Here is a 19,993-nt window from a genome sequence, read left to right on the forward strand (position 1 = left end):
TCAGTAGGATTAAAGGCATGGCTTTGCCAGCTGGATCCAGCCCATTCCTTAGCTTTCCAGCCTCATGGCTGAGGTACTGGCTGTAGCCAGCAAGCGAGCTTCAGCAGCCTGTGCTTGCAAACTGCACAAACCACCTGCGTAAAAGAGTCAGAGTTTGTCCTAGCAGGACAGCCCAGAAAGCTGGCATTTTTAAACGGCGCAGCTTTTTTCCTGCTACAACTGAAAACCGAAAAGCATGCGTTCAGCTTTTCGTCAACACCATTTAAGTATTTCGTGGCAGGACCTCTTAATGAGCTGCAGGCTTTGCAGCTAAAGCTGAGTCAGGAAGCCTCTCTTAGATGAGGTGCTTGCTTGCCTCTGGCAAGCAGAGCAGACCCGAGAACACAGCAAGTCTATTTGCCATCAAACTAATCGTAGCACTTTACTCCAAATGCTCTATTCAAAAGCTCTGTCTCCCGCAGGAGCCAGACAGAGATTGCAATGGCGGCATAGCCCCAGGAAGTCACGCTTTAAAATGACACAGCGTTTTTTCTGCTACTGTTGCCGAATCAGAAAATCTCTCTACAGCACACCACCAACAAACACCAAAAATCTGTGTTAAACTCTCGCTCCCTTATTTTTAAGCCTTCTCAGGTTTTTTAAGTGGGTTTCGGCTGTCCACACGTCTGGGCGCCAACTGTAGTAATAAGGGCGGCGGGGCTGCATTCCCAGCACCCCGGCTGCATACATGGCTAGCTTATGCCCCGAAATAACAACACACAAACTGTATTCATTTAATCACTGCTTGGCCCATTCTCTTCTAGGCTAATTCTCACATATTAATTTAGCCCATTTCTAATCATCTGTATGTAGCACCCCAAGGTGCGCTTACCAGGGAGATTCTAGCCTAGTCCATCCTGGGTCGGAGCTTCATCCCGGGAGCGGGGCATGGCGTCTCTCTCTGAGGTGTCTGCTCCCGAGAGAGCTGTGGAGTCTCTGACCTCACTTCCTCTTCCTCCCAGTGTTCTGTCCTGTTTTCTCCTTCCACCTATCCTCTAACCAATAAAATGGGCCAGGGCAGTTCCTTTATTAGCCAATGACCTTCCTCCATCAAGTGGGAGCATCTGATCTCTAATGTTCCATGGAAGCTGCTAACCGCGGTGGCTGTTAAACTCTTGAAGTATAGCTGAAGATCTGAGTTGTTGGGGCTGGAGAGATGGCTCAGAGGTTAAGAGCATTGCATGCTCTTCCAAAGGTCTTGAGTTCAATTCCCAGCAACCACATAGTGGCTCACAGCCATCTGTAATGGGGTCTGGTACCCTCTTCTGGCCTGCAGGCATACACACAGACAGAATATTGTATACATAATAAATATTAAAAAAGATGTTCTGCTCAAAAAAAAATCTGAGTTGTCATTTAAATTAATTAAAATTAAAATGCCCATTGGTGGCTACTGTATTCTGTATTGGATTGTCAGTGTAGGTCTTCTTGGACCAGAGTCAACATTCAAAAATTGTGACTTTGTAATAGGATGTTAAGAGGCATGCAGTAATGACATCAGCATTAGATAATCACCAAGGAATACAATCAGTTTTGACTCTAAACTTGTAGAATTAAATTGGACTTTTTTAAAAAGGCATACATCGTATAGCTATATTTTTTGTTTCATGCAGTTGCTGTGATTGGCTGATAAATGTTTGTCAAAGGAAGAAAGAACTGAAAGCTCGAACAGTATGGCTTGGATGTCCAGAGAAGTGTGAAGAAAAACATCCTAGGAATTCTATAAAAAATCAGAAATACAATGTATTCACCTTTATACCTGGGGTAAGATAATTACATCTTCAATGTCAATTGTATGTCTGAGCTTGCTACCTTTCTTTGCTTTCTGCCGATACATGGAGAGACTGCTGGCTGATGTCACTGTCCACGCCAGCATCTTCCCATTTCACACCTTTCCATTTCAAATGATGACTTAAGACTTTTTTTTTTTTGCATTTTTCTAGCTCTGTCTACTTTAAAAAATGCACAGTTTGGTTCTTGCTTTCAGTTCTTGATAAACATTTATGTTATAGGAATACAAAAGAATAGAAATACTAAAAAAACGTAAATGATCAGGAAGCACATAATTTTGGGGACACTTGAAATTTGTTTGGAATGAAAAGTAGAATGTAGTGTTGAAGTCTGCCAAGGAATTTATAAAGGAAATACACAATTTGTTCATATAAACAAAGTATTTCTATGTATTTATTTATAGATGCCCTTTCTATATTCAAGCTGTTATTCTCAGGCCTCGTTACATTGTTAACTCATTAGTTATTGGTAGTTGAATATATTGTTAAATTTAAAATCTGAAGTTTAAATATCTTAATCCTTTTTGTTATTAATGCTTTTGATTACATTATAAAACTAGTTTTATCATGAATTTGGAATAGTGGATTGATTTCTGCTTTATATCAGTTTTTTTCATCTTTCTTTTCTTATTTATTTATTTATTAAAGATTTCTGTCTCTTCCCCGCCACCGCCTCCCATTTCCCTTCCCCTCCCCCAATCAAGTCCCCCTCCCTCGTCAGCCCAAAGAGCAATCAGGGTTCCCTGACCTGTGGGAAGTCCAAGGACCACCCACCTCCATCCAGGTCTAGTAAGGTGAGCATCCAAACTGCCTAGGCTCCCACAAAGCCAGTATGTGCAGTAGGATCAAAAACCCATTGCCATTGTTCTTGAGTTCTCAGTAGTCCTCATTGTCCGCTATGTTCAGCGAGTCCGGTTTTATCCCAGGCCTTTTCAGACCCAGGCCAGCTGGCCTTGGTGAGTTCCCGATAGAACATCCCTATTGTCTCAGTGTGTGGGTGCACCCCTCGTGGTCCTGAGTTCCTTGCTGATGCTCTGTCTCCTTCTGCTCCTGATTTGGACCTTGAGATTTCTTTCCGGTGCTCCAGTGTGGGTCTCTGTCTCTGTCTCCTTTCATCGCCTGATGAAGGTTAATATTCAGGAGGATGCCTATATTGTTTTTCTTTGGGTTCTCCTTCTTATTTAGCTTCTCTAGGATCACTAAATATAGGCTCAATGTCCTTTATTTATGGCTAGAAACTAAATATGAGTGAGTACATCCCATGTTCTTTATTTTGGGTCTTCTTAAATGGGACCTCCTGAGACTGAGAAGCTTCTGTAAAGCAAAGGACACTGTCACTAAGACAAAAAGACAACCCACTTACTGGGAGAAGATCTTCACCAACCCCGCAACTGACAAAGGTTTGATCTCCAAACTATATAAAGAACTCAAGAAACTAGACCGTAAAAGGCTAATCAACCCAACTATAAATGGGGCACTGAGCTGAACAGAGAATTCTCAACAGATGAAGTTCAAATGGCCAAAAGACACTTAAGGTCATGCTCAACTTCCTTAGCGATCAGGGAAATGCAAATCCAGACAACTTTAAGATACCATCTTACACCTGTCAGAATGGCTAAAATAAAAAACACCAATGATAGCCTTTGCTGGAGAGGTTGCAGAGAAAGGGGTACACTCATCCATTGCTAGTGGGAATGCAAACTTGTGCAACCACTTTGGAAAGCAGTGTGGTGGTTTCTCAGAAAATTTGGGATCAACTTACCCCTGGACCCAGCAATACCACTCTTGGGAATATACCCAAGAGAGGCCTTATCATACAACAAAAGTATATGCTCTACTATGTTCATAGCAGCATTGTTTGTAATAGCCAGAACTTGGAAACAACCTAGGTGCCCTTCAATGGAAGAATGGATGAAGAAAGTATGGAATATATACATATTAGAGTACTACTCAGCAGTAAAAAACAAGGACTTCTTGAATTTTGCATGCAAATGGATGGAAATAGAAAACACTATCCAGAGTGAGGTAAATCAGTTCCTTGTTTTAATAGGTTCATGTTTCTTTATGAGCATAAAGGCAACTGATGGATTATGAGTCTTTTTTATTCTACAGGAATTTGTTTTCTTTCTAATCGTTGATTCTTTGGAGATAAATCAACGTGATTGATCTGTAGAAAAAAATCAATCGTGTATCTTACATTTCTGTAACAAAAGTGTTGACAAAGTTTAGCTGTTGGTTCTTACTCTGTTTTGTAAGAAATGCTCTGTCTTATACGTTTATTCAACTAACTATGCTAAGTTTCTTTTAGACTGCAATTGTCTTTTCTACCCCAGTCCCCAACCATTCACTAATAGACTTGATATCTAATGTGCTTCTTTATTAAAACATGAGATTAATGACTCCATAATCAACAGAGTAACTTTTTATCCTAACAATAAAATGTAAACCATTTTGAGTCAGATATTCTCATTTTTTGGAACAAAATCACTGTTTTCTCCTTAAGTATAAAGTACTAAATGCAAAGTGTCTAAGATGGTACATTATCCTAACGGTCACTGGTCACGGAGGATATTGTAAAGTATTGGTCATAGTTAAAGCCAGTAGTGTAGCTCAACTTTGAGGAGTATAAATTCCCACAGCCATTGGCTGCATCCTGAGAATACCTGTTGATGGCTCTGCACAGTGCTTGGTTACTGTGGGCATGATTTTCTTCTTTAGCAAGTCTCGGGAATTAGTCTTTTCATCTAAAACGTAGTATTTCAGAAACATTTAGTAATTACACAGTAGGAATTCTATGCCATTTTTAGCACAAATGGCAATTTCTGAATTGCTAATAGATATAATTTGTGTTGAGATTTTACAGAAATTGCCGAAGAAAAAGAGCTTTCTTTCCTGCTGAGATTAGTTTATGAAATAATTCAAAACATTTTTAGACAGCAATTGAGCATGATTATGGATATAAACATATTGAGTATAACTCTTTGTTACACTCAGAATTGTATGACGATGCAGGTAGCTTCCGTGTGTACAAACTGGCTCTAGCTCTTTAAGGCACAGTAGCCATTTACCCCATTGTTCTCTTGTAGAAATTGCTGGGTCTTACACCTGACACAAGGAATGGCTTTACAGCTTTGTAAGCTTAACTGAAAATATTGTTATTTGGATTATTTTTTCTTTCTTTTCATTTTTTTTTTTGATACAGGGTTTCTTTATGTAGCCCTGGCCATCCTAGAATTTACTATGTAGACCAGGTTGGCCTCCAACTTTCAGAGATCCACCTGTCTCTGTCTCCTAAGTGCTGTGATTAAAGTTGTGCATAACTGTGCATGCCTAAAATTATTCTGTTAACAATAACTCCAGTTGCTTGTTTTTAAAATTATTTTTTAGTTTTGTTTTTTGCTATGTCATGATTAAATATAGGGCCTCATATGTGCTAGCCTGCTGCTGAGCTATTGTCTTCAGCTCCAGAAGACTTTTTCTGGATTAAAAAGAGGAAAAGAAAACTAAAATGAGCAAAGTAGCAAAACCTTTCATCAGTTTTAGTAATCTTAAAATGTATTAAATGATGAAATTTATTTTATGTTTGAAAATAATTTAACAAATCAAGTACTAAAAGACACTAAAGCAGATGTAGGCTGCTGTCCTCTGAAAACTGGTCTGTTATTTACATATGTTCATATGAATGGTTTTTCTATTCTGAGAGCTAGTAAGTCAAATATCCTTAGTCATGTTTGGATCTATTGACTTGTTCATTATATGTTTGTAAGGCTCAGTGTCTGCTGAAAAGCACACTGGTATTATATTTCATGTGTGTGTGTATGTATCTATTATATTCTCCTGTTTCATAAATATTGGACATTTAGAGTTTTCCTTTTTAAGAGCTTTTTAAGACTTGTTGGTACTCAGATATTATCTGTGTGCTCATTTAAAGCAGAAGAGTGTCATCTGCTGTGATGTGTGTGTGTGAACAATGTAGATTTCATGCAAAAAAATTTCTAAGGAAGTGTACTTTTAATATAGTTGAAAGTCCTAATTATATTTAAAACTATATCTTACAATTAGAGTAATCTTAGCATACCTTTTGAAAGCTAATGTCAGAAGTAATTTACTCTGAATCAGCATACTTTCAATGATGGAAATGTGTTTGAATGCTTTGTTGAGTTTAACTATTGGTTGAAGTATTAATACATTTTTGTTGAGGGGATTTTGCTAATTTCTTTATTCCTTTTTAGGTTTTGTATGAACAATTCAAGTTTTTCTTGAATCTTTATTTTCTGGTAGTGTCCTGCTCACAGTTTGTGCCAGCATTGAAAATTGGCTACCTCTACACCTACTGGGCTCCTCTGGTAAAATACTTCTATAGTTATGCTATATTATTTAATGCTTAGTATATCAAAGTTGACTGTATTTTTTATATGGCATTTTTGTGCATCATTGAACTTATGGAAAGGACCATGCTGAACTTCCACGAGTCCTGTAGTAAGTCCTGTTGTCAGTGCACTGCCTGCGGAGCTGCAGGAGTGTAGGTCCCTCCTCCTGGAGGGGTCACAATGTATCTTGCCTGTGGCCCTCTACATCTGTACTGGGATAGCTGTGGCCTGCCTGCTCCTGCTGCTCCTGCCTGTGCACTGCAGGAACTGCTACTGGCTGGCTCTGTTGATTACTCTCCTGACACTTGGTTGATGGTGAAAGTTCTGAGGTCTTTGGTTGCAGGATAGTTTCTGGTTGATTGCCCAGTGTTTTCTCAAAGGCTGATAATGGTATACCTCTTTCAGATATATTCTTTCTTTATAGTTTTAAATGATTTGTTAATTGTTTTGCTTGCTCTTTCTTTGGTTATATGATCAGAAATATTGCAACAGATAAACTTATTCCCTCTGTGCAAGAAGGTGAAATGTTCAGGTGTCCTCTAAATGTGACTTTAGAATTGAAGGTCTAAGGTCTGCTCTTTAGCTGATCCATGCTAGGTCGTGGCCCTTTTCCCACCTAGAGACTTCTCAGTGAGGCTGTAGAGCTGAAGGGGAGTAAGGTCCTTGGCCCAGGTCGGGTCCAGTAAAGTTGTACTGAGGTGTTACTAATGACTTCCAGTCCACAAGCTCTAGCAGTACGGTTTATTTGAGGAATAACAGCAGCATTCCATAGTTGTATGGGATATAAATACAAAATTACTGAATAAATTAATGCATGTTTTACTTGCTAAATGTTTTATTGTTGTGAAGAGACACCATGGCCATGGCAACTTTTATAAAGGAAAGCACTTAATTGGAGTGGCTTATTTACAGTTTAGAGGTTTAGGTCATTATTGTCTTGGCAGGAAGCATGAAGGCATGGAGGCAGACATGGTGCTGGAGAGGTAGTTGAGAGTTCTTCTGGATTGGCAGGCGGCACTTGGCTGGAAGAGAGAGTGGCACTGGGCCTGGCTTGAGAATCTGAAATTTTAAAGCTCATCCCCAGTGACACACTTCTTCTAATAAGGCCACATCTACTCCAAGGCCACACGGCCAATAATGACTTTCTTATGAATCTGTGGGGGCCATTTTCATTAAAACCACCACAAGCAGTTAGGTTCAAAGAGACATTGGCACTGATCTACAAGAAAATCTGATTTTTGACACACAACCACTGTAGCATAAATCTGTGTGGGCCACCCCTTCAGAGGGTTATCAGTATGTATTAAAGACCTTTAAAATGAGCTTACTATTTTGAAGGGGTTTATTCTAATGTGGTGCTTGGTAAGACCAAAAAATGCTTAATACTGTTTTTGAGACATTTTATTATAAAACTGCAAAGGCTATGAAACTAGAAAGAAGTCCACAGGAGAGACAGAGAGGTGTGGAGGAGTGAGGGGAGACCAGTAGGACAAGGAAGCTGTAGGGAGTGGGCAGAAGAGTGTAAGGAAGGGGTGGGAGTAGACGATAAGAGCCCAGGAGAAAAAAGGAACATTTTGTTTGAAAAGGCTGTAATGAAACGGAATACTATACATGCTCATTATAAGATCTTAAAGTACGTGTAGGCTGAATTCACAACTCTTGCAGCTCATTTGTGTCTAGCTCTACATTTGTGTCTAGGTAATGTTGATAACGTGAACAAAGCCAGACAAAATCCTACCCTAACAGAACCTGAATTGTCAGGGAGAAGATAGTTTAGAAACAGATACTGGGCGAGGTCAGAGAACAAGTGCATAAACTTGCATTTCACAGCGAAAACAAAGCCCAGAACAAACCTCCGTCGTTTTCGCCTGGCCATTCTCATTCTGCTTCACTGTGAGGTAGCATCGGTGGCTGGGCAAATGTTTGTGTGACTACCTTAATCTAACTGTGTGATGTTTTATGATAAAGTGATTTTTAATAATAAAAAATATCAAACCTATCTTATAATTCTGAAATAAATTCCATATGGTTAAATTAAAAAAAAATTCTTTGGTGAGTTTGTAATTAAAGAGCCAACAACATACCAAAAGCCTGTTTCTGAGATTTGATGATGAACCAATGTGCTCACCAACTCTTTCAGATTTCTGCTAAATCAAATGTTAGGAGACATGTCCACAGCACAAGCATTCATCCGTAGTCACCCTTCTGATCTCTCAGATACAAGTTTTGCTACTGCAAAATCAAGAAACAAAAGAAAACTTCAAAAAATAATTCTCATATCCAAATTTGACAACCAAATTCAAGTCATGAAAGAAATAAAACCAAAAGGACTTTTCATTCCTACCCCTTACCTGCATAATGAACTAGTTCATATTAAAATACGTATCTAAATACAATTAAGGCCTTATCTGCCCAAAAAATGATAAAGCACTTTAAGAACAAACGAAGCCAACAAACTTAAAATGAAGTCGGAAGAGGAAATGGGTAAAAACATGAAAGCAAGGACGCTGCCTTGGTGTACTGTATGTTCTATGGATGCATAAGCACTTGCACGTGTGCATGCACTCACATACATACACACGCAGAGACATACACATACTCATACAAATACATACAAGTTCATTCTAAACCTTGGGTAAAATAACCAACTTTATGAAAAGATCAAATAAAATTCTTAATGAATTATCCAAATAAAAGCATTTTCCTTTTTTTTTTTTTCTCGAGAAGCCTTTGGGAGACAGAGCCAGGCAGATCTCTATGAGTTGAGGCCAGCCAGGTATATATAGGGTGTTTCAGACCAGCCAAGACTACATAGTCAAACCTTAGTAGTAAAAAGGAATTAACTAAAAAAAAAAATAAATAAATAGTGAAACCAGAGTTAATAATAAAGGCAAAGTGCCAAAACAAAATATGACTAAATACACTTTGCCTCAGATTTTCAGGAATTTGTAGTCTCAAACTATCATTGTTTAACTTGAAATACATTTTAATCCAAACTACAAATATTATTTAAATGATGAGCGAATTATAGAAAATAGGGAAGAAATAAATACATTAAAAGCATAAATATGATTTTATTTAGTATTAACAAGTATTGTTTTAAATTTTCTTTAATGCTATATTATCTTTATCAGAAATAATAAAAGTAAGCCAGACATGGCGATGTGCACCTTTTAATCCTAGCACTGGGAGACAGAAGCAGGCAGATCACTGTGAAGCTGAAGCTAGCACAATCTACCTAGTGAGTTACAGACTACCCAGGCTACATGGTAAGGCCTTCTCAAAAATGATTAAATAAACTCTAAACTCCTAGAAAGTATGTAGCATACATAATACTTTCCAAATACACATAAGTAGTTATGAAGAAACAAATTATTAATTACAGCATTCTTCAATAGCAAAAATTTAGAAACAACCTATCAAGAGAATGGGCATATACATTACAATATAATCTAATTAAAAATAGAGAAATAAAGATGAAATGGATATACATGTGCAAAAATGGACCAATTTCATAAATCTATGTTAAGCCAGAATAACATGTTGCAGTAGGATACAAAGTAAGGTAACTTTCACAGAATTCTTTTAAAGAATATAAGACAATAGTGTACCCTATTGTATTGATATAGTCCTGAGTCCTAAAAGTTACTAAGAAATGCAGAAAGTTACAATCTTACCTTCTATTCAGAGCCTATGTCTAGTGGCCTACAGAGCAAGTCCTAGGATGGCCAGGGCTATACAGAGACACTCTGTCTCAAAAACCCAAAGGAACAACAACAATAACAGCAAAGAGCAAATCAAAACAAAAAAGAAAACAGATAGGCTTCTATGGGATGATAATAAAATATAGTAAGATAAAGCAAAAACTTACATGCTCATTTATACTGAGCAAACTTCAGGAATAGAGACCCATTCCTTCACACTCTCGGTAATTATATCAAAATACTAAACTGGAAGCCATAATATATATGTATGTATATTATATAGGAATACTATATATTATATATAATGTTATTATGATCTATAAGGTAAAAAGAGAAGAAAAATATAAATAAGATAAAATGATGATAAACAATAATGGATCAAATTTTAAAAAGTAAAGAATATTCCTGATACACATTGTGAGTCAAGGAATCTTCAAAGATATCCTTGAGTTCATTTTCTTTTGTGCATCTACTGCTGGACATACAGCCAGCCACCTGTAAGAGTAGTTTGTTTCCCCCGTGATACTCTCTTGAAGGAAACTAAATTTTCATTTGTGAGTGGTTATCAACTGGAGATGGTTTCTGGGTTAGGGATGGGGACATGTGTCCACTTCTCTTTTCAGCTGTAGGACCCCATCTGCTGAGACCTGTGCAGACCCGTGCATGCTGCCTCAGTCTCGGTTCCTATGTGCATTGCTCCTGTTGCTTTAGAGGGCCTGGTTTCCTTTGGTGTCCTCTGACTCTTACACTTTTCCTCCCTCTTCTTTATCTTCCCTGAGCCCTGAGGGGAGGAATTTGGTGGAGAAGTCCTGTTTAGGACTGAGTGTCTCAGAGTGTTTCAAGGTCCCTCACTATACAATGTCTGGCTGTGAGTCTCTGTGTTTGTTCCCATCTTCTGCACAGGGATGTTATCTCTGATGATGGCTGAACAAGGCACTGATTTATGAGTATAGCAGAATGTAATTAGGAGTCATTTTATTGATGGTTTTCTTTGTTTCTCTCCCTCCCTTCCCTCCTCCCTCCCCTCCCTCCCTCCTTTTCTCTCCTTCTCTCCTCCTCCTCCTCCTTCTTCTTTTCCTTCCCCTCTCCCCTCCCCCTCCTCCTTCTCTTCCTTTCCTCCTCTTCTCCCCTCCCCACTCCTCCTCCTCCTTTTTTTTTTTTTTAAAGAAGAGTACTATTTGCTTTTACTCTGTCTCTGGGCTATCTAGTTTTAGGTTGTTCACCCAAGCATTGTTGTATATGGATTGGGCCTTAAGTCAATTCAGGAATTGGTTGATTACTTACACAAACTTTGTGTCACCATGGCACTAGCATATCTTAAAGGCAGAACACCATCGTCCATCCCAGAGTTTGTAGCTGGGTTGGTGTTCATATTCTTCTTTTGGTAGCATTCTTGTACCAAAGACACTAGCACACAGAGCTGCAGGCTCTGTGTAGGCCACCAGCTCAACCCTCCATGTGCAACGAGTTGTGTAGGCATTATCTTCAGCAATGGGACTTGCTACCATTTTGTCTAGAGCAACCTATAGTTTTGGCCACAGCCTGGGTTGTTTGGGGGTTAGAGTTAAACCAAGATATTTTATATTACTTGAGGCTATTGTGAAAGGTGTTTTCTCTGACTCTTTCACTGTCCATTTGTCTATTGGACATAGGAAGGCTACTCATTTTGTGAGTTAATTTTGTATCCTGTTAAGTTTGCTGAAAGTATTTATCGACTGTAGTAGTTTCTGAGTAGAATCTTTCAGGTCAGGTATATATCCTATCATATCATCTGCACATACAGATACTTTGACTTCTTCCTTTCCAATTTGCATTCCTTTGATCTCCATCAGTTGTCTTACTGCTCTGGCTAAGACTTCAAGTACTATATTGAATAGGTATGGTAAGACTGGACAGTCCTGGTCCTGATTTTAGTGGAGCTGCTTTGAATTTCTCTCTAAGTTGATGTTGGCTATAAACTTGCTATAAACTGCCTTTATTATGTTTAGGTATGTTCCTTGTATCCCTAATATCTCCAGGACTTTTATCATGAAGGAGTGTTGGATTTTGTCAAAGGCCTTTTCTACATCTAATGAGATGATCATTCTTTTGTTTTCATTTTATTTATATGGTGAATTATATTTATTGACATACATGTGTTGTACCGTCCCTGCTTCTGTGGGATAAAGCCTTGTTGATGATGGTGGATGATTTTTTTGATGTGTTCTTGGATTTGGTTTATCAGTATCTTATTGAGAATTTTTGCATCCTGTTAATTAGGGAAATAGGTCTGTAAATACCTGTTTTTTATTTAGTCTTTCTGTGGTTTGGTTATTGAAGGTAACTATGTCCTCACAAAACAAATTGGGCAATGCTCCTTCTGTTTCTATTTTGTGGAAGAATTTGAAGAGTTTTAGCACTAATTTCTTTGAAAGTTTGGTAGAATTCTGTGCTAAAACTATCCTCCTTGGGTTATATTTTGCTTTTTGTTTTTGCTTTTGTTTTGGACTTTTAATGACTGCTTCTGATTCCTTAGGGGTTATAGGTCTATTTAATTTGTTTATCTGATCTTCTTTGATAAGTAGTATGTATCAAGAAAATTATCCATTTCTTTTAGATTTTCCAATTTAGTTAAGTACAGGTTTTTAAAGCATATCCTTATGATTCTCTGCATTTTCTTGGTATGTGTTGTTATGTCCCCTTTTCATTTCTAATTTTATGAATTTGGATATTCTCTCTTTGCCTTTTAATTCATTTGAGTAAGGCTTTGTCAATCTTTCTGGTTTCCTCAAAGAACTCTTTGTTTCATTGATTCTTTGTATTTTTTGTTTGTTTCTATTTTATGAATTTCATTCCTAAATTAGAATATTTCTTACTGTCTTCTCTTTTTGGGTGTGATTTCTTGTTTTTGTTCTAGAGCTTCTAGGTGTGCTGTGGTTACTAGTAGTATAAGGTCACTCCAAGTTATTGTTTAGTTACTAAGTGCTGTGACCTTGCCTCTTAGAACCATCTTCATTGTGTCCCATAAGTTTGGATATGTGGTATATTTATTTTCATTCAATTCCAGAAAATCTTTAATTTCATTGTTTCTCCATTTTTTCTTTCAATAGTTAGTTCAGTTTCCGTGAATTTATAATGTTTTTTTTGTTTCTGTTTTTGTTGATAGCCAGTTTTAATCCACGGTGGTCAGATAGGATGCATGGTGTTATTTCAATTTTATTTTATCTGTTAGACTTGCTTTGTGTGTGAGTATGGGTCAATTTTTGCAAAGTCCCATGAGATGCTGAGAAGGTACACTGTTTTGTGTTTGGGTGAAATGTTGTGAAAACATTTGTTAGGGTCATTTGGTTTATGTCATCTGTTAGCTCCAGCATTTCTCTGTTAGTTTTGTCTGGGTGATCTGTCTATTGCTGAGAGTTGGGTATCGATGTCTCACTCTCAGAGTATGAGGGTCAGTATGTGGCTTATGCTGCTGTAGTAGTTCTCGTATGAACTTCGGTACATACATTTCTAGAATTGCAATGTCCTTTTGGATTTTTCCTTTGAGTATGTAGAGTCCTTTCCTGTCTCTTCTGATTAGTTTTGGTTTGAAGTTTATTTTTGTCAGCTATTAAAATGGCTATACTGACTTGCTTCATGGATCTATTGGCTTGGAATATCTTTTTCCTCCCTTTACCCTGAGGTGATGTCTATTCTTGGTGTTAAGTTGTAGTTCTTGGATGCAGTAGAAAGATGGGTCCTGTTTGTGTATCCATTCCATTAGTGTGTATCTGCTTATTGAGAATTTAAGACCACTGAGTTGAGGCATATCAATGGACAACGTCTATTGCTTTTTTTGTTGTTGTGGTGGTGGTGATGGTGGTGTGTCTCTCTGTGTGTTTCCCCACTTTTGATTTGCTTCTCCCAGAAGCAAATCTTGTGTTTTATCTTGTGTTTTGTTGGGTGTGATTAACCTCTTTAGATTTGAGTTTTCCTTCTAGCCCTGTTTTTAGGGCAGGGTTTGTAGGCAGATACTGCTTAAATTTGGTTTATCATTGAATGTCTTACTTTGTCCATCTATTGTGATTGAAAGTTCGGCTGGGTATAGTGGTCAGGGTGGACATCTGTGGTCTGGTAGAATCTGTAGAACATTTTCCTGCCCTTCTGGTGTTTAGAGTCTCCACTGAGATGTCACTTGTTCTAATTTGTCTGCCTTTATATTTTACTTGGGTTTTCCTGTTTCAGTTTATAATCTTTCTTTGTTCTATACATTTAGTGTTTTAATTATTATGTGCTGAAGGGAATTTCTTTTCTGGTCCAGTCTATTTGGTATTCTGTATTCTTTTTGTACCTTATTAGGCATTTCCTTCTTTAGGTTAGGGAAATTCTCTGATTTCCTTTAAAATTTTATGTGCCTTCAACCTGGGTTTCTTCTTCTTCTGTTCCTATTATTTGGTTTTTTTCAGACTGTTCCAGATTTCCTGGATGTTTCAGGAAAAGTCATTTTCTTTGACTGAGATATCTATTTTAGTTTCTATTGTGTTTTCAAGTACTGGAGTTTCTCTTCCACATCTTGCATTCTGTTGGTGAGGCTTGCCTCTGAGGTTATCCTATTAGAATTCCTAAATGTTTCATTTTCAGATTTCTCCCAGTTTTGGTTTCTTTATTCCATTTCTACTTTCAGGTCTTGAACTGTTTTATTAATTTTCTTCCATTGTTTGTTCCTAGATCCTTCAAGAGATTTATTCATGTCCTTCTTAAGGACTTCTATCATGTTTATAAATGCAATTTAAAGGTTGTTGTCTTGTACTTTTAGCAATGTGGCAATACCCAGTCCACAGGGACTGTTGTGGTATGCTTTCTGGAATCTAGTAGAGACATACTGTCCTAGCTGTTTGTCATTGTGTTTTTATACTGACTTTTAGTCATCTGGGTTTGGGAAAGATTGTAAATTCTGGGTGCTGATACTTGGTCTTGTCTTTGGTGGGTATTTTGTTCCTTGGGTACTGTGTCCCTCTCTGGTTCTTTGGAGAGTGTGGTGGCTATGTGTTGTCTGGTAGGTAATTCTTCTGGGATCCTGAGAGGCATTGCCAATGTGGGTTCCAGGTAAAAAGTAATGGGACCTGATAATTAGAAATGGGGATGAGCTGGTTTGGGGGCTCAAGGGATACAGAGGAGGGAAGAAAGCAGGGAGTTGCACCATGATCTGCTTAGGCCCCTGGGAATGGGAGCAGAATGTGAAGAGAGGCTACAGCCTGTAGTCTGCTACAGAGCTGATGATGAGACCTGGGAGCTGGATGTGGAGGAGAGGAGGGGAGAAGCTCGGAAGCTCTGCTGCTTGCTTCACTGATCTCCTTGCTTCTCTGGCAGCCTTGAGTGGAGGATTCCTAAAGAAAGCCTACTGGAGCTGGGGTCTGAGGGAGCAAGAGGGGTGGGGAGGAAGGCTGGAGATGTGTGTGGTCTTGTGGCTATGGAGGCAGAGAGAAGGGGGTGCTGCAGCAGGCTGTCTACTGCAGACCTGGTGGTGAGACGAGGGTGAGTCTGGGAGGACTGGAGCTGCAGTCAGCCTGCCTGCCTCCCTGGCTGGAGTCTGTTGTTTTCTTAATGACACCATTCTGACTGGGAGGAGATGGGATTTCAGTGTAGTTTTAATTTGCATTTCTCTGATGACTGTTGAAGCTAAGGATTTCTCCATATGTTGTTTCTTGGCCATTTGTGTTTCATCTTTTGAGAACTGTTTTCATTTTACTAGCCCATTTATCATTTGGGTTGTTTGACTTGGTGCTTTTTTTATTGTTGTTGTTGTTTGTATATTTTGAAGTTATTACTCTATTTTCTTCCATCCACAATAGTTCCGTTTTCCCATGCAGGTAGTCAATGTGGATGAGAAATCAGCTTAAAAAGTGTCATATTTTTTTCAGTCCCATTCTTCTTTTTTCTTGTATTTAATGTATATGTGTTTAGAACTGGAGTTACAGGGTGCTGTGGGCCACCAACTGGTTGCTGGGATTGAGCTTTGTTCCTGGAAGATCTGTCAGTGGTCTGAACTATTGAATCTCCTCCCCAACTTCTAATTTTTTTCTATAGTTTATATTTTTTATGAAATTTAATTCATTCAGCCTTCCATTCATTTGGATCTTTTTTTAATTAGAAAGTTTAAATTTATACAATAAGAACTAACAAAAGATACGTTATCAAGATCAAAATAAAAATGAAACTCACAGGAAATTGTTAATATGTAGAAATTTGCAAAAACAGGATATCACAACGTTTTCAGCAGAATTACTAATCAAGCAGAAATATATCTGGAAGTGAATTTGAGTAATTCCTAAGAGAACATAATCAAGAGTTTAAAATTTTTCATAAATGATTAGATGCTAATAGAATCAATCATGACTTTTTAGGTTTTAAATATAGCATAGATAACATTTACTGTGATTTAATTATAGGGTAATTTTCTGTTGAAAGTAATTTTTCCCCTGTCACAGGCCCCTTTTCTAGTTTCCTGGCATTTACCCTCCCTCACTCCCACATAGATACACTTATATAAAAACTACACACATGAGAAAGAACACATGGTTTTTGTCTTTATGAGCCTGTGCTACCTCATTTTATGTAATTTTTCCAATTCTTTAATTTTCCTGCAAGTTGCATAATTTTATTTTTTCTGTATGGCGAATAAAACTCATTGTTCATATGTGTACCATATTTTTATTGTCCATCTATCTGTTGATGGTCATCTAGGCCAAATCAATTTCCTTGCTGTTTTGAATAGAGTAGTGGTAAAGCTGGGGTGGCAGTGTCTCTATTGTAATAGGCGAAACCTTTGGAAGACCCTGCAGTGGTATAGCTGGACTTTATGGAAGTTTTGTTTCTAGCTTAGGAGAAACCTCCAAACTGATTTCCACAGTGGCTTTACAGTTTATATCCCCAGCAGCAGCAGGAAGTGTTCTTTCCTATCCCAACATGGTTGTTCCTGAGATAGTCCTTCTGACTGGGATGAGCTGGGCTCTCAGGGAGGTTTTGATTTGTGTTTTTCTGATGTGGAAGGACATTGAACACTTTAAAAAATATTTGTTGGTTATGTTAATTTCTTTTGAGAACCCTCTGTTCAGCTCTCAGCCTGTTTTTTGTTTAGTTTTCTGAGTTCTTTGTATGTTGTCGATGCTCCCATTTACTCTGTACTCAATTAGCTTTTTATTTTGCTGTACAGAAGCATTTTTAATTTCATGAGGCCCCATTTGTTGATATTTGGCCTTATTTCCTGATACTGAATTTCTATGAAGTGCCCATACCCTACTTTTTTTTTCTCCAGCATTTTCAGAATTTCAGGTTGAATGTTAGATTTTTGATCCATCTGAAGTTGATTTTTGGCAGAATGAGAGAATAGAATACAGGTCTAATTTCGTTCTTCTACATGTGTGTATCCACTTTTCCTAGCAACAGTTGTTAAAGAGGCTGTTTTCCCAATGAGTAGTATACGTGTTTTTGTAGTGTTTTTATTTTCATTCATTTTGTGTCTTAGGGGAAGAAGTAAATCTAAATAATAATTTCCTCTGCTTTTTTTATTCTGCTTTCTAAAATACTTTTTGTTTTATAGGGATTTGTCTTGGCTGTTACTATTGCACGAGAAGCGATTGATGAATTTCGACGTTTTCAGCGAGACAATGAAATGAATTCACAATTATATAGCAAGCTTACAGTAAGAGGTTAGCAAGAGACTTTTAATCCTCCTAGCATTTGCATAGTATAAGCATGTTAGAGTTAACATAGAAAGGGGAGCATGCTCGTTCTGGGCTTGAAAGCTCATGTGACTACATATGGGCTCCCATTTTCTTATAGTTTATAATGCTAGAATTTCAGGAGAGTTTTATTCATTTTCTTACATGTGTACGTATGTGTGTGTTGTACATGTGCGCATATGTATATTTTCATATTTATACACTAACAAATGTATGCATACACTTACACAAACCTATATGCTGTGCTCTGTTAGAAAGCTGTAGCTGATATGAAAGAAAGGTTTTGTGTGATCCACAGTAGCTCTTTAAAGCACGTCTTAATTTTAATGACAGCCACAGAAGTCAATGTTGATATCATGGCATTAAGCATCTGAGTAAACGTCATTACCCAGTGCACTACAGGTGCATACACATAGTGCTCTCCCCGCATGTGGGCCTTTACAAATGCCTAAGAGTCATTTTCTTCATTTTGAGTCTGTATTGGAGTCAGTTTATGGGGAAGAGAATGGGGCACGCTGTTACAAACAGGGTTTGTGATAGTAGAAAAGAGACCTGATGAGTAAATAGTGCGGGGCACCCTGCAACTCTAAATGGGAGCTATAACCTGGAGTTCTGTTGAGAAGTAAGGTCCGAGTGGATATTGTATGTTCTGTCTCTGGACATATATAATGACTAACTTACTCAAAAAATCCCCTTATGCCTTTTGTTTTGAATACCTTATTGAGTATGATTTAAGACTTACGATCAGTGTTCATCAAGTTGTGTAACCATCACCATCTAATTTTAGAACATTTTTAGCATTTCCAAAAGAAACCCAAAATTCACTGGATCATCTTTTCATGTTTTCCTCCTTTTCTCCCACTGAAGCCCTAGGTGACCTCTGCTCTACTTTTCCATCTCTAGTTTTGCCTACTCTGGACAGTCAAATGTATGGAACCATGTACTGTGAGATCTTCTGTCATTGGCTTCTTTGTCATGTTTTCAGGGCTTAGACATGCTGTAGCATGAAGTAGTGTTTTATTTTTGTTGACAAGACTTTGCTGCAGACACACCACATTTTGTTCATCTAGTCAACACTTGTGGGCATTTGAGTTGTTTGTATTCTGTAACTGTTACAAATAACCACACTCCTATGAACATTGTTTACCAGCTTTTCATAAATTTCGTTTTCATTTTTCTGGGCTATCTTCCAGCAGGGAGGTTCCTAGACTGGGCAATGAAAGAACCACCACCCTACTTTTTAATTGGCTGTATCATTGGCATTCTTGCCAACAGTGTACATGGGTTCTGATTATGCCATGTCTTCATCAGTTACTGTCTGCCATGTTTATTGTAGTAGTATGGGTTTTATTTGCATTTGCTAATGATTATTGAGATTGAGTGTTTTTGTGTGTTTATTGGACATTTGCCCACAATTGTATATTCATTCCTTCAACCACTTTTTAACTGAACTGTTGGTCTTTCTGTTGGTGAATTCTAAGTATTCCTTTGCTATCTTGGGTAAGCCTTTGCCAGATTTATGATTGCAATATCTCTCCCATTTTGTGGGCCTGTATCTTCACTTTCTTGATGCATAAATGTTTTATTTGGTCTGAATCATCTACTTTTCCCTTTTGTTTGGTGTTGTAGCCAAGAAATAACTGGCCAACTTTGTAATGATTTCTCTTTTTTTCTATTGGCTATAGACTTACCTCTACATTTAAGTCTGGTCCATTTTCATGTACAGTGTGTTATATTGGTCCACCTTGGTTTTCATAAATATGAAGTTATTTGTAACCATATGCTAAAAGACTAATCTCTCCACTCTATTTTTAAACCATTAAAAGAAATGAAGTGAGTTGGAGAGATGGCTCAGTCAATAAAGTGCTCGCTGCACAAACATAAGGACTTGAATTAGGATTCCCAGCACCCATGTAAAATGTTGGGTATTGGGATGAACATCTGTAATGTTGGATGTATGTTTGGAGAAGGGAGACAGCAGATTCCTGAAGCTTACTGGCCCAATCTAGCCATAACATTGAGCGCCAAGTTAGTGAGAAACTCTGCCCCCAAAAGAAGCAGGACAATGGAGAAAGACACCCAACATTAACTTCTGACCTTCACCTATGTATGCATACACACATCAACACATGTAAGTACTAGAAAAGAAAGATTTATGAAAAAGAACCCTCAAAGGGCCAGGTAAATTAGGTTTGACTTTATATTATATTGAGAACAGTTTATAGATTCTAGCTTATTTTTTTTCTCTTTTTTTTATTTTTTAATTTATTTATTTATTAATGATTTCTGCCTCCTCCCCGCAACCGCTTCCCATTTCCCTCCCCCTCCCCCAATCAAGTCCCCCTTCCTCATCTGCTCGAAGAGCAATCAGGGTTCCCTGACCTGTGGGA

The 19,993-nt window shown here is 37.9% G+C and overlaps 1 protein-coding gene across 9 annotated transcripts in view; it reads left to right on the forward strand.

The window, feature by feature from the left end:
* Positions 1-19,993, forward strand: part of Atp9b (ATPase phospholipid transporting 9B (putative)) — a 209,622-nt gene that overhangs the window by 24,225 nt on the left and 165,404 nt on the right. For all 9 annotated transcript variants that reach the window (XM_041640820.1, XM_041640824.1, XM_041640819.1 and 6 more), the window contains exons 3-5: positions 1,653-1,803; positions 6,062-6,175; positions 17,462-17,570. In XM_041640820.1, coding sequence (XP_041496754.1) covers positions 1,653-1,803; positions 6,062-6,175; positions 17,462-17,570 — 374 coding nt within the window. The remainder of the gene's footprint in view (positions 1-1,652; positions 1,804-6,061; positions 6,176-17,461; positions 17,571-19,993) is intronic.

This window comes from Microtus oregoni, unplaced genomic scaffold (genome assembly GCF_018167655.1).
Source record: "Microtus oregoni isolate MIOR12 unplaced genomic scaffold, Mior012 000065F_ref0000479, whole genome shotgun sequence".
NCBI classification, from domain to species: Eukaryota; Metazoa; Chordata; class Mammalia; order Rodentia; family Cricetidae; genus Microtus; species Microtus oregoni.